The sequence below is a fragment of the Pipistrellus kuhlii genome, unplaced genomic scaffold (genome assembly GCF_014108245.1).
Source record: "Pipistrellus kuhlii isolate mPipKuh1 unplaced genomic scaffold, mPipKuh1.p scaffold_m20_p_16, whole genome shotgun sequence".
Taxonomy (NCBI): domain Eukaryota; kingdom Metazoa; phylum Chordata; class Mammalia; order Chiroptera; family Vespertilionidae; genus Pipistrellus; species Pipistrellus kuhlii.
Window position 1 is genome coordinate 25,729,952 of NW_023425471.1, and position 17,162 is coordinate 25,747,113.

A 17,162-nucleotide genomic window follows, 5' to 3' on the forward strand; every position below is an offset into this window, starting at 1 on the left:
TTAGTTACTCCCCCTCCCCCCCCCCACACACACACACATACTGCAAATGTTTAACCTACTGTGGATACATGTTAAACACCTAGAACTAATTGTTAAAGGTTAATAGTTAATAGTTAATTAAGAGATGTCTCTAGTGCCTCTAGGGAAAGATAAAGACTTTAGATAGCAATGAATTAGATCTATAGGGGAAATATGGGCATTAGGGAGATAATTATAAAAGATAATTATAAAAGAAAGGTAAATAATTAAGTTGAAATGAGCACCAGATAAAACCTGCTGGGCTGCTTTGACATTATTGAAGAGAGAGATCAAGGAATCAATGAGGGAACTGCAACCCAGACAGGAATAGGAAGAGTCTGCAATTAGAAAACACAGTCACCTCACAGTAAACTCAAAATACAAACCCTGAAAAATAAATAACTTGAGGAACCTAGATGAAAAATATGACAATTAAATAGAAAGCATGATTCTTGACAAGAGGAAAAATAGCTATAAAGGCCCAGCAGGTGTGGCTCAATGGTTGAGCATTGACCTATGAACCAGGAGGTCACGGTTCAATTCCAGTCAGGGCACATGCCCAAGTTGTGGGCTCCAATCCCCAGTGTGGGGTGTGCAGAAGGCAACCAATCAATGATTCTCTCTCATCATTGTTGTTTCTATCTCTCTCCCTCTCCCTTCCTCCTTGAAGTCAATAAAAACATATTTTTTAAAAAATAGCTATAAAGGTATTTTGGTGACAACTGAGGAAACTGGAATATGGACTATTGATTAGATAATAGGATTATATCAATATTGATTTATTGATTTTGAACTTTATACTGTGGTTATGTAAAAAAAATATCATTCTTCTTAGGAAAGGAGGCTGATATCTGCAGTAAAGGATATACAGAAATTCTTTATACTATTCTTGTGATTTTTCTTTAAATTTGAAATTATATCAAAATTTTAAAATTCCAATAAAAATTAATAGCCTATATTCACTAGATGAGGTTCCAAATCTGTTTTAAACTGTTGTTTAGTATGTGCATGGATCTCTATATAGTTCATATCCTCATAATAAGAACATACTAGAAGGAACATGGTTTTAGTTGAAGTCAAGCAGCCTTGATTGAGATTGTTATGAAAATCCTAATATGAGAGAGACCAGGGGGAGAATTATATTCCTGATGTCAGTTTACAACTGACATCTGGTGGCAGAAAGGCAAAGAAACTGTAATGTAACCACAAGTGCTACCTCACGGTGAAGAACACAAACATGGAGCCACACACAAATAGGTTAGAAGCCTGAAAGACCCGGGCAAACACCCCCCTCTGTCTTCCTGCCCCAAAGACAAGAAGGGATAGGATCCAGATTTTCCACATCAACATCTGCTCAAAAGGTGTAGGAGTCTAGTCCCGTGGTCGGCAAACTGCGGCTCATGAGCCACATGTGGCTCTTTGGCCCCTTGAGTGTGGCTCTTCCACAAAATATCACAGCCTGGGCGAGTCTATTTTGAAGAAGTGGCGTTAGAAGAAATTTAAATTTAAAAAAATTTGACTCAAAAGAAATTTCAATCATTGTACTGTTGATACTTGGCTCTGTTGACTAATGAGTTTGCTGACCACTGATCTAGTAGTTTTAGAGGCCTTAGGTAATTAAGGACAATCTGGAGCAGAACCAAAATAATACCTTTCCTACCTCAAACCTCAGGATAGTGCCAGAAGCTTGGTTTATGAACCAGGTGGAAATAATTTAGAGCACTGTGTTTTTCAGTGGTTGTGCTATTGCCAGTTTGGATGGGACAGTTCTGGGGACTATCTTACCTTATGAGCCATCTCCAATGGCTCGCCACCTTTGATCAGTATGCCATTTTGAGCACCTACTCCTGTGCCCACCATCACAGCAGTTGGAGTTGCCAGACCCAGTGAACATGGACATGCAATGCACAGAACTGTGATAGAGGCTTGGAAAGCAAAGCGTATTATTGTTTCTGTTCGGGAGATACTTCTGTTGTAACCCTTTAGAAGAAAAGCAAAAATCTTGGTTACTGATTTAGAGCTATATAAAACAAAGTTTAACTCTACTGAAACAAAATCTCAATTTTGAAGTCATACATAATCCTACTTAACTACCACTTATATGTTTTAGTTACTAATAAGAAAAACATTTAAAATTTATTTATGAATAAAAGAAATTGTGACATAACTGGTAAATAAGTCATGGTCCCAAATCAAGATTTCAATTTTACCAATTTACAGTTACAAACTATGGAGTGAAAAAAATCTTTCTAAAAAGAAATCTTCTATATTTATAGAAATGCAAATGTTATTCTTACCAACCTCCCACTCCAGTCCCTTAAAGATACTAGTAATTATTAAGGTTACTTTCCAATTAATTACTTATGCAAAAAATACACAAACTGTTTTACATATGGTAAAATATTGTTATATGTCACACTTACAGCAAAGTAGGTTTCCACAACTTGAAAATTCACAAATCCAATTATAATCCAAACCAAGAGGGTAGCAATAGAAATAATAACAATAAAAGGAACAAAGTAGCCACTGAGTTTGTCTGCAAATTGCTGGATAGGAGCCTAGAATTTAATAATAATAAAAGAAATAATAATGAGATATATATATATTATATAAATCAAAGTCTCATTTTTATAATAAATAGAACACAGAGCTTTTTAAATAAATTCCTTATTGACGTAATTAGAATTAATCAAAGGAAAATATGAAAACTAAATAAAGATTTATACTAAGTAAGCTTTAAATAAAATACTTTCTGTTTCTCCTAGGTAAGTTACCTTTGATGTTTGTGCCTCCTCCACAAGTTTCACAATTTGAGAAAGCGTTGTGTCTGCTCCAACATGGGTTGCACGGATAAGTAGTGACCCATTCTGGTTAATGGAACCAGCAATCACTGTGCTGCCAGATTTCTTGGCCACAGGCATTGCCTCCCCTGTATAAGGAGTAAAAATAAGCACTATCTTGAAATATACCATTATTTGTTCATTGTCAAAAAAAATATCTAGAAAGAAAATTCTTACTTCATGAAATAGAATTTGGACAAATTCCCAGGTGAAAGCTGCCCTATTTCCTTATGTCAGTTCTGGGTCAAACCTAGGCATACTGTCTTAAACTGGAAAAACCTAACATGCTACCTCTTGTTGCAAGATCCTTTTGGAACTCTACCCTAGATTTAGATCATGTTATTCTTAGCCTATTCCCAAGGAACATTTATACATGTGGGAGGGAGTTCTTATAATAACTGCTGATGGGTGATGGGGTGCTGCTACTCTAATTAGTGGGCCATGGTCAAGAACACTAAATATATTACAATGTGCAAGAGAGTTCCTCAGCACTAAGAATTGTCCCATTCAAACTGGCAATTGCACACCTACTGAAAAAACACAGAGTCTTAAGTCTGTGGTCAGCAAACTGCAGCTTGCGAGCCACATGCGGCTCTTTGGCCCCTTGAGTGTGGCTCTTCCACAAAATACCACGGCCTGGGCGAGTCTATTTTGGAGAAGTGATGTTAGAAGAAGTTTTAGTTTAAAAAAGTTGGCCCTCAAAAGAAATTTCAATTGTTGTACTGTTGATATTGGTTCTGTTGAGTAATGAGTTTGCCAACCACTGTCCTAAGTTATTTCCACCTGGTCCATAAGCGGAGCTTCTCCTGTCACTCTCCTAAGGGTTGTTATGTTGGTTCTGCTTCAAATTGGCCTTAGTTATCTAAGTCTTCTAAAACTGCTCTCTGAGAGCAGACGCTGATGTGGAAAACCTGGAGTCCTATTACTGCTCAGACTAGAACAATCTTTAGGGCAGGAAGACAAAATAGGTATTTGGTCAGGTAAATTTGTCAGTCTTACTGGGCTCTACAGGAGAATTAGACAATTTCCTGTGGATATATTTTCTAGTAATTAAAAATTCTTAGTGAAAAGAGCCTTCACTTAGCATAACTAAAACCACAAAGTAAATCTGCAGGAATTGACATAATACAGTCTTTTAAAAATATGTTTATTGATTTTTTTATAGAGAGGAAAGAGAGAAGCATTGATCCTACTGGGGATCAAGCCCACAACTGGGGCATGTGCCCTGATCCAGCATCGAACCAGCAACCTTTTGGTGCATGAGACGACGCCCAACCAACTGAGCCACACCAGGCAGGACAACTTATTGTAATACAGTCTTTAAATAACTCATATTCTCTTTGCTCATTATTTACTCATTGCAATTTCTACAAAAAGCTCTTCACCTTGCATGCCTATTGTTCATTAACATTTTGGATTCACTTCACTTTCATGACCCTCTGAAGAACATACCTGTGATGAGGGACTCATCTACCATAGAATGTCCTTCGATAACACGACCATCCACTGGAAATTTGCCTCCTGGAACCACTTTAATGATATCTCCACGTTGTACAAGTTCCACATCCACTTGTTCTTCACTGGATGGATATGAGTTAAAATAAAAAGCATTGTTATAATATGCTTCTCATGCTGATTTTTCCGTGCAAGCTTTTCAATTCACATCAAGCTGGAGCTCCATAATTGTTACCAATGGAGGCTAGAATCAACATTTAAGCTAGAACTACTATGTCAGTCCTGTTAACTGGTGAGGGACAGCTCAATTTCTGGTACAAAGTAGGCACTCTAAATATTTATTGAATAGTCATTGATCAAATAAATGAAACCCTTAGAAAATAATATAATAGATTTTAGTTAACTAAACAATTTGTTGTATAAATTTGTCTAAATAATTTTATGAGTATACAAATGAGAAATACAAAAGAATGAAATCTAGTCAAGCCTTTAGCTCTAACTTCTAGTTTACAGGTAACACAGGAGTTATAAAACAAGTTAAATGACACCACACAGAAGCAAAGACAAATCCAAACTGGGATATACAGGACAACTGATGGATGTTTCTTTAACAAGTCAATTGTATGGAGAGGGAGACGGGGGGGGGGGGGGGGGGGGGGGGGGGGAAGGAGTGTAAAAGAGAAAGATGAGCTGTTCTAGATTAAAAGAATCATGCATTTGATTAAAAGAATCAAATATAATGACCATGGACCTTGCTTGAATTCCATTTCCAACAATAAAACTTAAAACATTTCAGAACAACAGGAGAAATGTGAATATAGACTGCTTATTAGATGAGATTAAAGAGTTTTTTGTTCATTTTGTTAGATGCAAAATGGTGTTACAGTTATAAATGTGAATAATTGTTAAATCTGGGAAATGGGTTATGTGCATTCATTATACTCTACTATCTACTTCTGTATATATTTGATATTTTCATAAGGAGGTAAAAAGGAAAAGTGGGAATAATAAAGATAAATACCTCAAAAGGATATTATCAGAGTCAAGAGTTACAATAGTTGCTTCTGTAGCTTGCAGTGAAATTAGCTTGGCAAGAGCCTCTGATGTTTTACCCTATAAATGAAAAAAAAAAAAAAAAACAGTCAACAATGCTATGGAAGAAAAAGTCCAGTTATTACCTAAAATAAAGATATAATTTTCATATTTAACTATAAGAAAGCTTTAGGAATGTTAATTAGTTCAAGTCAGAAAATACTTCAAAAATATAAAGTACACAAAATATAAAATGTATAATTAGCTATAATTTATAAGTAAATAATGTAAATTAATAAGAAAAACATCAGGAACCCAATAGGTACACAAGCAAAGGACATAAATAGACAATTCATCTAAGAAGAAATATAAGCCCTGGCCAGGTAACTCAGTTGGTTAGAGCATTGTCCCACTATACCAAGGTTTCAAGTTCGATCTCTGGGATGTGAGAAACATGTGAGAAACAACCAGTGGAACATAAATGTGTGGAACAACAACAAATCAATGCTTCTCTCTCTCTAATAAATCAATTTAAAATTTTAAAGAAGAAATATAATATCTGATGTGTGGAAAATGTTTATCCCTATTATATTATATCATTTCAAGAATTTAGATAAGAGTCAGTGCTGATGATGTTGTAGTAAAACTACTTCACTATCATACCCTTGCTAGCAAGAATTGTTTCAACTTGTAGCATAAACTACAGAAAGCATTATGTCTTTTAATCATATGCTTTGTAATTTATCCTAAGACACTAATTCAATAGAAATGACATTAGACATGAATATGTTTAATGCAGGTTTATCTAAAATTAAAAATTGGAGCCCGGCCAGCGTGACTCAATGGTTGAGCATCAACCTATGAACCAGGAGGTCATGGTTTGATTCCTGGTCAGGGCACATGCTCAGGTTGCAGGCTAAATCCCTAGTGTGGGGTGTGTAGGAGGCAGTCAATCAATGACTCTCATTGATGTTTCTCTCCCTCTCCCTTTCTCTCTGAAATCAATAAAAATATATTTTTTAAATTGGATTATAATTGAGGACAAAAACCAGAATAGTTTAGTAAATTATAGCATGTTGGTTGGATATAATATTATTTATAAATGCCAAATAAGTATCTCGACTGCAAAAATGGGGGGGGAAACTATATAGTGTTAAGAGTACAAAGGGGCTGAAACCGGTTTGGCTCAGTGGTAGAGCGTCGGTCTGCGGACTGAAAGGTCCCAGGTTCGATTCCGGTCAAGGGCATGTACCTTGGTTGCGGGCACATCCCTGGTAGGGAGTGTGCAAGAGGCAGCTGGTCGCTGTTTCTCTCTCATCGACGTTTCTAACTCTCTCTCCCTCTCCCTTCCTCTCTGTAAAAAACCAATAAAATATATTTTTTTTAAAAAAGAGTACAAAGGGGTATGTAATATTAACTTTGCCACTCTGGAAAATATAAACATATGTAGAACAGAATTATAAAGTGATTTCCATTATAAAGTGAGATTATAGGTAAATTTTCTTCTATTGTTATTTTATATACTGTGGTCACATCAATTTTTCATGATATACATAAAAAAATAACTACTTCTTGAATGCCTCTCTCTTAAAATAAACATGGATGTAATCTATAGTATTAATTCCAGAAATTTTGAAATCTTCTAAAGGAATACTTAACTTAAAATACTGCCAAACAAACACACTTATTTCAGTAAGTGATTATTTAAATCAATATCTATTTCCAATAACTTGTCTAGAAAATATTATGGTCACTTAGCTACCCAAGATTTAGCAAATGTCACCTTTTCTAACTTTACCTTTGCTATATGTTCCAGCCACCGGCCTAATGCAATAAACACAAACAGCATAGGAGGTGTGTCAAAGAAAGTAACAGGGTTCACTTTGGCTCTTTCATACATTGCGACCAGAAGAATAACCAAAGAGTAGGCGAATGCAATGGTGGTGGCCAGCACAATCAGTACGTCCATATTTGCAGTTTTATGCTTCAGTGCTTTGTAGGCATGAATGTAGAAATACCAGCCTCCGAAAAACTGTAATGTAGAAACAATAATCATTGCTTTTTTAAAAAATACTGAAATTCACATATATAACTCAATAGCTAAGATACGATATCAATGTTAACTTCATTTGGCTTTTATCTAATCCATAAACAATAACGAGAGATTTTTAAGTTGAAACAATAGTTTGTATTTTAGCAGATATGTGTGCATAAAGATTCAAATTGTTGTACAAGCCCTTGGCAGCTGTCCTCCATAGTCCAATGGATATTCCATAATATAAACTCAGATGGTTCTTAGAATTTTCTTTTTGATCCTAGCAAAAATAAGAACTATCGATAGAAAATGAATTACACTCTTTTTACAAGGATTTTTCTATATAAAACTCATCTCCCCCTTTCCAAAATTGAACCTAAGTGGTATACCTAAGCTATTAGATCTGTTGGCTGGTTTTGTTGGTAAACATAACCCAAAAGCTTATTTTTCATTAGTATAGAGAAACACACTAAAATGTTTAAAAATCATTATTGCCTTTTACAAGGATCAGAAAAAGGAATGTAGTTATTAGATGGAAGTGCTCCACAGTAAAAGTTTATCTCAAAAGAAGAACTGAAAACATACAAAAAGTAATGAATTTAAGTGCTGAGGAAAAGCAATATAATTATTATAAGTATTGTATTTTAAATAATAAACTAATAACACTAAAATATATTTAATATCATTAATATAAATAGAATTAATTTTAAAATATTAAATAAACAAAATGTATTTTTTTTAATTAGAAGAGAAATTTTATTTAGAAAGTTACAGAGGTAGAAGTGAGCCAGCTGCGGTATTTAGGCTCAGGATATCTTATTGTTATAATAATTTAAAATATAAATTTACATACAATAGCAGAATGAATATCAAATTCATATCTGAATACAAATTAAACTCTCTTATTATCTGCTTTGTCACTAAACAGTATCTTTAGGAGTTATGCAGAATTTATTATTTACTTTAACCACTCAGTTAAAGATTATTTTTATAAAGCATCCAGAATAAAATGATAGGCTTCTGGCAAACATATGCTTTCCAACTAAAAATAGCCTTGCTTGCCACATTTTATTATTATTATTATTATTATTATTATTATTATTATTTTAATCCTCATTTCCAGAGGTTATTTTTTTCATTGATTTCTAGAGAGAGTAGAAGGGAGAGAAGCCAAAACTGGTTTGGCTCTGTGGATAGAGCGTCAGCCTGCAGACTGAAGGGTCCCGGGTTCGATTCCGGTCAAGGACACATACCTTGGTTGCAGGCACCTCCCCTGTAAGGGGTGTGCAAGAGGCAGCTGATCGATGATTCTCTCTCATCAATGTTTCTAACTCTCTATCTTTCTCTCTTCCTCTCTGTAAAAAAATCAATAAAATATATTTTTTTTAAAAGGAGGGAAGAGAGATGATAGGGAAGGAGAGAGAGAGAGAAATAAATTACATGACAGACACACATCAATTGATTGCCTTTCACTTGCACCCTGACTGGGGCTGGGGATTGAACCTGCAACGGAGGTATGTGCCCTTGACTGGGAATCAAACCGCAACCCTTAGGTCCACAGGTTGACACTCTAACCACTGAGCTAACCAGCCAGGGATGCCTGCCACATTTTAGCTAGTCTTCATTATTAACAAATATACTTGCTAACATTTCACTTGCCTGTACAGGTACACACAATAAAAAAGATAGCAAATTCATAATGGACAATCCTGGCAGGATCTGGCGCTCCAGGAACATAGAAGAATGCATGTTGACCATTTCTTCTTGACTCATGTTCTGATTATGGTGAAGAGTTGCAAGGTGGTGGTCCATAACCATCATATATATCATTAGTCCCATTACAGGTATACAGAAAAAGAGGCTCACAAGGAAGGACCGTCTCCATCTTATGTAGAAAAGAAAAATCCTTTTAGTAAGTAGTTAGAGCTTAAAGATTCTAAGTAGTATAGGTAAATACGAGTTGAGACCAATCCACCAAGAGTAAGGATGATATTGTAAAAACTGACATGCTCAGAGGATATTAAATTTCTAACAAAGAGTCACAATCTGTTTTTCACTGACACTCCAAAAGTACTTACTGTCTTATTTCTCGTTTATGGTCTAGATGGCTTGCTGACCGATCCTTCTTGACCAAAGAAGCTTCAAAACCTAAGCTCTGAAGGAAATTCATGAGAAAACAAGTATTTTACTGAATGTATAAATAATAAATGAAATCCTAAACCACATGTGTCAAACACAAGGCCCGCGGGCCAAATCCGTCCCACCAGGCCTTGCAATATGGCCCGCACCGCGCTGTCATCACTGCACTCCGCTGCGTTTCCATCACAATGACAGTTTATGACTGTTCAGTAAACCATTCGGCCCGCGATTTAGGCTGGATTTTAGATTTTGGCCCCTTCTCTGATTGAGTTTGACACCCCTATCCTAAACCATGGTATTATCATTAAGAACAATTCAATTACTGAGTGCCAAGTTACTGTAGGGGAATATAAAGATGAAAATGTGATTCCTTTCTTAATTACCTTTGTTTATAAACTTTAGTCAAAGAAATAAGTACCTTCTCAATTCTTATTACTGTTCTCAAACTAATGATTTTACTCAAGTGCAGCTTTAAAACAGTGGTCGACAAACCGTGGCTCACGAGCCACATGCAGTTCTTTGGCCCCTTGAGTGTGGCTCTTCCACAAAATACCACATGTGGGCGTGCACGTACTGTGTGATTGAAACTTCGTGGCCCATAAGCAAAAGTTGGTTTTGGGCCTGGGAGAGTCTATTGTATTTTGAAGAAGTGGCGTTAGAACACTCAAGGGGCCAAAGAGTCACCTGTGGCTCGAGAGCAGCGGTTTGCCAACCACTGCTTTAAACAATGAAAAGAAAAAGAAAAGGAAAAGCCCAGGTGTTCCTGTCCCCAGCGCTCCCTATTCTGCAATCCCTATGCCACGTGCTCTGCTGCTCAGATGGCGCTGGATGGACTGGGCACACACGCGTTCTCTATGTGCCCGCTGGCCAGTGGGGAGCCCGTGAGCCGGGGCTCCCTGCAGGGCCAGGCGCTGCTCATTGAGAATGTAGCCTCGCTCTGAGGCATGAGGGTCCCCGACTACACCCAGACGAATGAGCCTGGTTGTGCTCAGCTTTCCCTGCAGCCAGTTCGGGCAGTAGGAGAACGCAAGAACGAAGAGATCCTGAATTCCCTCAAGTATGTTAGGCTTGGTGGCGGGTTCCAGCTCAATTTCAAGCTCTTAGAAAAGTGCTAGGTGAATGGCACAGGTGCACCCCCTCTTCCTCTGCCTGCGCAAGGCTCTGCCACACCCAGTAAAGATGCCACTGTGCTCATGACAGACCCCAAGTTCATTACCTGGTATCCCGTGTGCCGCAAGGACTTAGCCTGGAACTCCGAGAAGTTCCTGGGGGGCTCGGAAGGCCTGCCTGGGCGCAGGCACAGCCGCTGCTTCCCAACCATTGACATCGAGCCTGACATAGAAGCCCTGCTGGCCAAGGCTCCCAGCAGTGCCTAGGGTGGCCCCTATTCACCCACTCGGCTCTCTAGGGTGAGGGGGAGTAACCATGAAAATGTTGTCTCTAAATCTACATGGAGGAATGCCTGATGTCCAGCTAAATCCCCCCAGATGGGCCCTGGTCCTGTCCATACAAGTCTCTCCCTCCCACACCATGGTTTTTCACAAAAAAAAAAAACTGTCCAGTGTCAGCAGGGGGAGGGGAAAAGAAAAGAAAATCCCAGTGTAATTAGGAGGAAAGAAATAATCAAGGTTAGAGTAGAAAGAAAGGCAAAAAAAAAAAAATCAATGAAACCAAGAGCTGTTTCTTTAAAAGATAAACAAGATTGATGAAACTTTACCCATAGTTATCAAGAAACAAAGAGAGAGGACCCAAATAAATAAAAAATGAGTGCGGGGCATGCAGGAGGCAGCCAATCAATGATTCTCTCTCATCATTGATGTTTCTATCCCTCTCTCTTCCTCTCTGAAATCAATAAAAATATATTTTTAAAAAGATCTTATCTGAACTACTAATGTGCTTTAGATTATAACACCAATGCTATACTACACTGAAACTTTTAAAGCATGTCCACATGTAAGATATATTGAAAAACACAAGATGAATTTATCATAAAGAAAAGTGTTTGGTCCTTTAAATTTCTTACTTTAACTTAAAAATACAACTTTTGCTTTGACTTAACAAACAATAAAGCATCTAGCAAGATGCTTCATTTCCTTCATGATTAACATATATTTCACTCATAACAAATTGTATTTCACTTCCATTTTTTAAACATTTTTAAATCCTTGTGTTTCCAGTTTAAGTCGGCTCCTGATTTATAGTGTCAGTATGCCTTTGCTTACCTCTTCCTGAAAAATACCATAAAAAGGCAGATTACAAAATTTACATTAAATTTTGATCCAGATGCTATCTAGAGTAACCAAATGTGTCAGATTTTTTTCATTGTCTCTATCTGATACAAACATAAGTAATTCAAAGGTGTGTTGATTAAATAGTCAAGAACACAGAAATTGACACTTACTTCAATTATATGAATAATATCTCTGGGGCCAATAATTTCTGGATCATATTTAACATGTGCTTTGTTGGTTGCCAAGGCCACAGAGCAGTAGAATATACCTCTGTGCTTTGTGAGGGTAGACTCTATTTTATGTACACAGGAGGCACACGTCATTCCTCTCACCTATTAAACACAAAAACGTTATTCAGAAATACAATTTTCCTCCATTAAACATGAGTTATTACTTTAAAATAACTTTTGTAACATGGGATTAACACACAAGATCTTCTGCACTATTAATATCCTTTAGATATGACCATTAGAACATTTTTAGAACACTTTTTATATCACATTGAACAAGGGTAAGGTCGAGCTGAACAGGTTACACAGAAGAGGATCTCAAAAGTTTCTTCCTCTCACTACTCCTTGTACAAATTTCACAAATCACTGTTTCTTGTATTTAATGTCTTGCTTCCCTCTATATATTTCTTCATCCTGCTAAATTACATAGCCTTTAGTATTACTTTCAGTAAAGGTTAATGGATGACAAAATGTTCTACATTTGTCTAAAATATTTTTGCCCTATGTGTTGAGTGAGTTTATATATAGTTCAGTTGCATATTAAATTCTAAAGTCATGAGGCAGGAATTTTGGGGTGATAGTATAAGGAGCTCATCTAGTTTTACCATTGCTTTTCCCTAAAAAGCAATGGTAAAACTGGAGAAACATTTCAAAAAGCTATTAAAAGTGATGCTGGAAAGATTGGACAGATATATAGGGGGAAAAAGAAAGAAACTAGACCAACTTCTCACAAAATGTAGAATAAACTCAAAATGGAATAAAAATTTAAATGTAAGAGTCAAAACCATAAAATTCCTAGAAGAAAACATAGTAAAATTTCTGATTTTCTCTTAGCAATATTTTTTCTGATATATTTTCTTAGGCAAGGGAAACAAAAAGTAAACAAATGGAACTATGTCACACTAAATAGATTTTGCACAGCAAAGAAAACCATCAATGAAATGAAAGGACAACCCACAGAATATTACATCTGATAAGGGGTAAATATCCAAAATTTATAAAGAACTCATGCAATTCTACACCAAAAAAATACAAAAAACAAACCAATTAAAAAATGAGCTGAGGACCTGAATAGACACTTTTCCAAAGAGGACAGACATATAGATGACCAACAGGGATATGAAAAAATGCTCAATGTCACCAATTGTCAGAGAAATGCATATTAAAACCACAATGAGATATCACCTCACCCTTGTCAGAATGGCTATAATCAATAAATCCACAAATGACAAGTTTTGGCCAGGATGTGGGAAAAAAGGAACCCTGGTGCACTGTTGGTGGGGATGCAAAATGGTGTAGTCACTATGAAAAAAAGTATAGCGTTTCCTCAAAAAATTAAAAACGAAACTTTCTGCCTGGCTGGTGTTGCTCAATGGTTGAACAGCAACCCAGGAACCAAGATATCAGGGGTTCGATTCCCAGTCAGGCGACATGCAGGTTCAATCCCCAGTGTGGGGTGTGCAGGAGGCAGCCAATCAATGATTCTCTCTCATCGTTGATGTTTCTATTTCTCTCTCTTCCTCTCCCTTCTTCTCTCTGAAAAATCAATAAAAAAACATTTTTTTAAATGGAGCTTCCTTATGATCCAGCAATTCCACTTCTAGTATTTATCTGGAGAAACCCAAAACACTAATTTGAAAGACTATATGCATCACTATGTTCATTGCAGTTATATACAATAGCTAAGATATTGAAGCAAGCAAAGTACCCATCAATAAATAAGTAGATAAAAAAAGCTGTGGCACATTTACACAATGAAATATTACTCAGCCATAAAAAGTATGTAATATTACCTTTTGCAACAGCTTGGGTGAACCTAGAGAGTATTACACTCATGAAATAAGTCAGTCCAAGAAAAACAAATATCATATGATTTCACTTATATGCGGAATCTAAAGAACAAAATAAATGGTTGAGGGACTGGATGAAAGAGGTGAAAGGATTAAGGAGTACAAATTGATTGTGACAAAATAGTCACAGGAATATAAAGTACAGCATAGAGAATATAGCCAATAATATTGTGATAACTATGTATGGTGCCAGGTGGGTATTAGAAATATCAAAGGGAACACTTTGTAAAGTATATGATTGTTTAACCACTATGCTGAACACATGAAAACAATATAAAATAATATTTAAAATAAATTGTAATTGAAAAATAAAAACAAAAAAAAAAGTGTTGAAAGACTCTGGGAAGTAACCAAAAAGTATGTAATGAATTGAAAAGCATTTATTCAAGAATATCTACTATACGGATATCTGTAATGATGGAGTAAGGGTTTCTGAAAATTTTCTCCTTCATAAAAGCAATGAAAAACTGTGGGGGGTGGGATTGTTAAAAGCAACTTTTTTAGAAATTTGGAACTTAGACAAAAATTTTCAGCAACCCAGGAAGCATTTATTCAAGAAAAATCAGATGAATCCCAATAAAACACTAACCTATGTGCATTATAATTTCCCCTCCTCTCCAGCTCTGTGTCGTCATGAAGACCACCAGCTCACAATCATGATAAAAAACAAACAAACAAACAAACAAATAAAACCTGCAACAGAAGCCACCAGAGAGGGCAAAAAGGGTTGGAACTCATTCAAAATCTTTTTATCAGAAAGTTTTCATTATTGGAGCCATCTGATGGTTCTATGAACTATTCCACTTGCAAAGATGTCTGTATTTGCTCTGACTGGAGCTCAGAAAGTACAAAAAAGCTTTTTCCTCTGGAAGAATTTGACAAAAACAGATAGAGGTAATTATTTAATCTTATGGCTGCCTGAGCCAATGGATAACAGCTGGTGCAAACAACAGGCCAACCACAGAGCCTAAAAGGAAAAACAAGGAAGCAAGACATCCATAACAGTTCCAACATTCTCCTAGGAATCTAGAAGACAATGCACAAGCATAGGGTTGTGCACATGTCCAGAGCTGTGCACAGAAAAAAACCCTAAAAGGACCCTAACCTCTCACCTCAGGCTTATCTTTAGGCTCTGTGGAGACAGAAAGTGAAAGCTAAGGCAAAACTGACATGCACATAGCTGAGTGCTGAAGGCATGTCCCAACATTTACACAGAGTTCCTCAGCAAAGACTGAGAGACTTACTGGTTTCAGGTCCTTAAGAAAATCTCTATCAAATCTTTAACCACTGAGCTAATAAAGCAGAGACTTCAGTGGCCACACACAACAAAGAATATAGACTCCATGGAATTAGTTCAGAAAAGTCACTAAACAAACAACAACTACGACAAATGATGACAAGAGAAAACCTTGAAGAGGTGAGAAGAATCTTATTTCCAAAGTTGCTATATTTTTAACAAAAATATCATGAGACCATGCAATGAAATGAGTATGGTCTATAAGCAGGGAAAAAAGCAATCAATAGAAAATGTCCCTGAAGAAGCCCAAACACTGGACTTACTAGACAAAGATGTTATACCAGCAATTTTTTCAATTACAGTTGACATTCAATATTACTTTATATTAGTTTCAGGTGTTCAGCACAGTGTGTAGCCAATTATATAATTTACAAAGTGATCGTCCCCAATAATTCTAGTGTACAGCTGGCACCATACATAGTTATTAGAATACTAGAGGCTCAGTGCACGAAATTCATGCATGGGTAGAGTCCCTAGGACTGGCCAGCAATCAGAACAGCCTTCCAGCTGCCAGATGGGGCCTTCCTTCGTTCCACACCGTCCCCTGGTGGTCAGCACATGTCATAGCGAGCAATGGAACTCCCAGTCTCCTGGTCAAACTTCTGAGGGGACGCTTTGAATATTAGCCTTTCATATATATATACATATATATATATATATATATATATATATATATATATATATATATGGAGAGAGAGAGAGAGAGAGAGAGAGAGAGAGAGAGAGAGAGAGAGAGAGAGAGAGAGAGACTGGAGGCCCAATGCATGAAATTTGTGAAAGGGGCTCAGCCCCTGCCAACCACAGTTTCAGCGGGAAGGACATCTGGTCTAATTAGCATATTATGATTTTATTATTAGAGATTATTGAGTATATTTCCTGTGCTGTAATTTACATCCTCAGGACAATTTTGTAACTACCAATTTGTGCTTCTTAATCCCTTCACCTTTCACCCAGTTCCAATAACCACCTTCCTCTCTGGCAATCACCAGTCTGCTATTTGAGACTATGAGTTTGTTTCAATTTTGTTTGAGGTGATACTAGCACCACTCCAAGAATATACTAAAAAACCACTGAATTGTACACTCTAAAAGGGGTTTATACTTTGTGATTTATGTTTCAATAAAGCTATTAATTTTTAAAGCCTTTAAAAAGTAAAAATCTGCCCATTCTTTTTAATAGCTGTTTAGTATCCTACAGTATGTATGTGTCATAATTTATTTACCTATTCCCCAATAACTGACATTTAGTTTTTTCCTATCTTTTGATATTATAAGTAAAAATCTAATGAACATCTTTACACATCATTTCATACATACTAGTATGCAAATGTGTTTGATAACTTGCTACAAGCGAAGCTTCTGAGGCAAAAGCTATACACAACTTTACTTTTGATAAATATTGTCAAATTCCTGCTAAGAGCTTAAAGCAACTGACACTGCAAGAGCAATATGAGAGATCACAAACACAGTGTTAACAAAAATTGTTTTTAAGTTTTACTGATCTAATAGGTAGAAAATGGCATTTCAATGAAGTTTAGATTTGCTTTACTCTTATTAAAATGAAGTTGAATAGCTTTCCATATGTTTAAAGAGGCAATGTTTTGGTTTTTCTGTGAGCTGTCTGTTCATATCCTTTACCATATTTCTTTTGGGTTGTTGGCTCTTTTCTTATTGATTTATAACAGTTTCTCATATATTAAGAAAATTAACCATCTATGAGATGAATTACAATTATTTTACTTCTCTTTGGCTTTATGTTGCTTTTTCCCCAAGAAGAAAATGTTATGTACCTGATTTATCCATCTTTTCATTTGTGGATGTTATATGAGATTTTTTAAAATAGGCCCTTCCTACTCTAATGTTATTTTTTAAATGACAAATTAGATGCTATCATTAGGGAAATCTGGGTAGAGGTTACATGGAAATTCTCTGTGCCATTTTTGTAACTTATTTGTGAGTCTAAAATTATTTCCATAATGTATTGATAGCCTTATGTATTATAAAAACAAATATAGTAAAATGTTAATTGCAGAATC

The 17,162-nt window shown here is 36.1% G+C and overlaps 1 protein-coding gene and 1 pseudogene across 1 annotated transcript in view; one reads left to right on the forward strand and one right to left on the reverse strand.

Moving 5' to 3' along the window:
* The window catches only part of ATP7A (ATPase copper transporting alpha), a 138,059-nt gene that overhangs the window by 27,120 nt on the left and 93,777 nt on the right, over nt 1-17,162 (reverse strand). Inside the window, exons 7-15 of the mRNA XM_036439860.2 lie at nt 11,921-12,082; nt 9,459-9,535; nt 9,040-9,265; nt 7,144-7,377; nt 5,335-5,426; nt 4,311-4,438; nt 2,793-2,947; nt 2,442-2,576; nt 1,804-1,998 (exon numbers count right to left, since the gene is read on the reverse strand). Of these exons, the coding sequence (XP_036295753.1) occupies nt 1,804-1,998; nt 2,442-2,576; nt 2,793-2,947; nt 4,311-4,438; nt 5,335-5,426; nt 7,144-7,377; nt 9,040-9,265; nt 9,459-9,535; nt 11,921-12,082 (1,404 nt within the window). The remainder of the gene's footprint in view (nt 1-1,803; nt 1,999-2,441; nt 2,577-2,792; nt 2,948-4,310; nt 4,439-5,334; nt 5,427-7,143; nt 7,378-9,039; nt 9,266-9,458; nt 9,536-11,920; nt 12,083-17,162) is intronic.
* Nucleotides 9,549-11,082, forward strand: LOC118720131 (annotated as a pseudogene).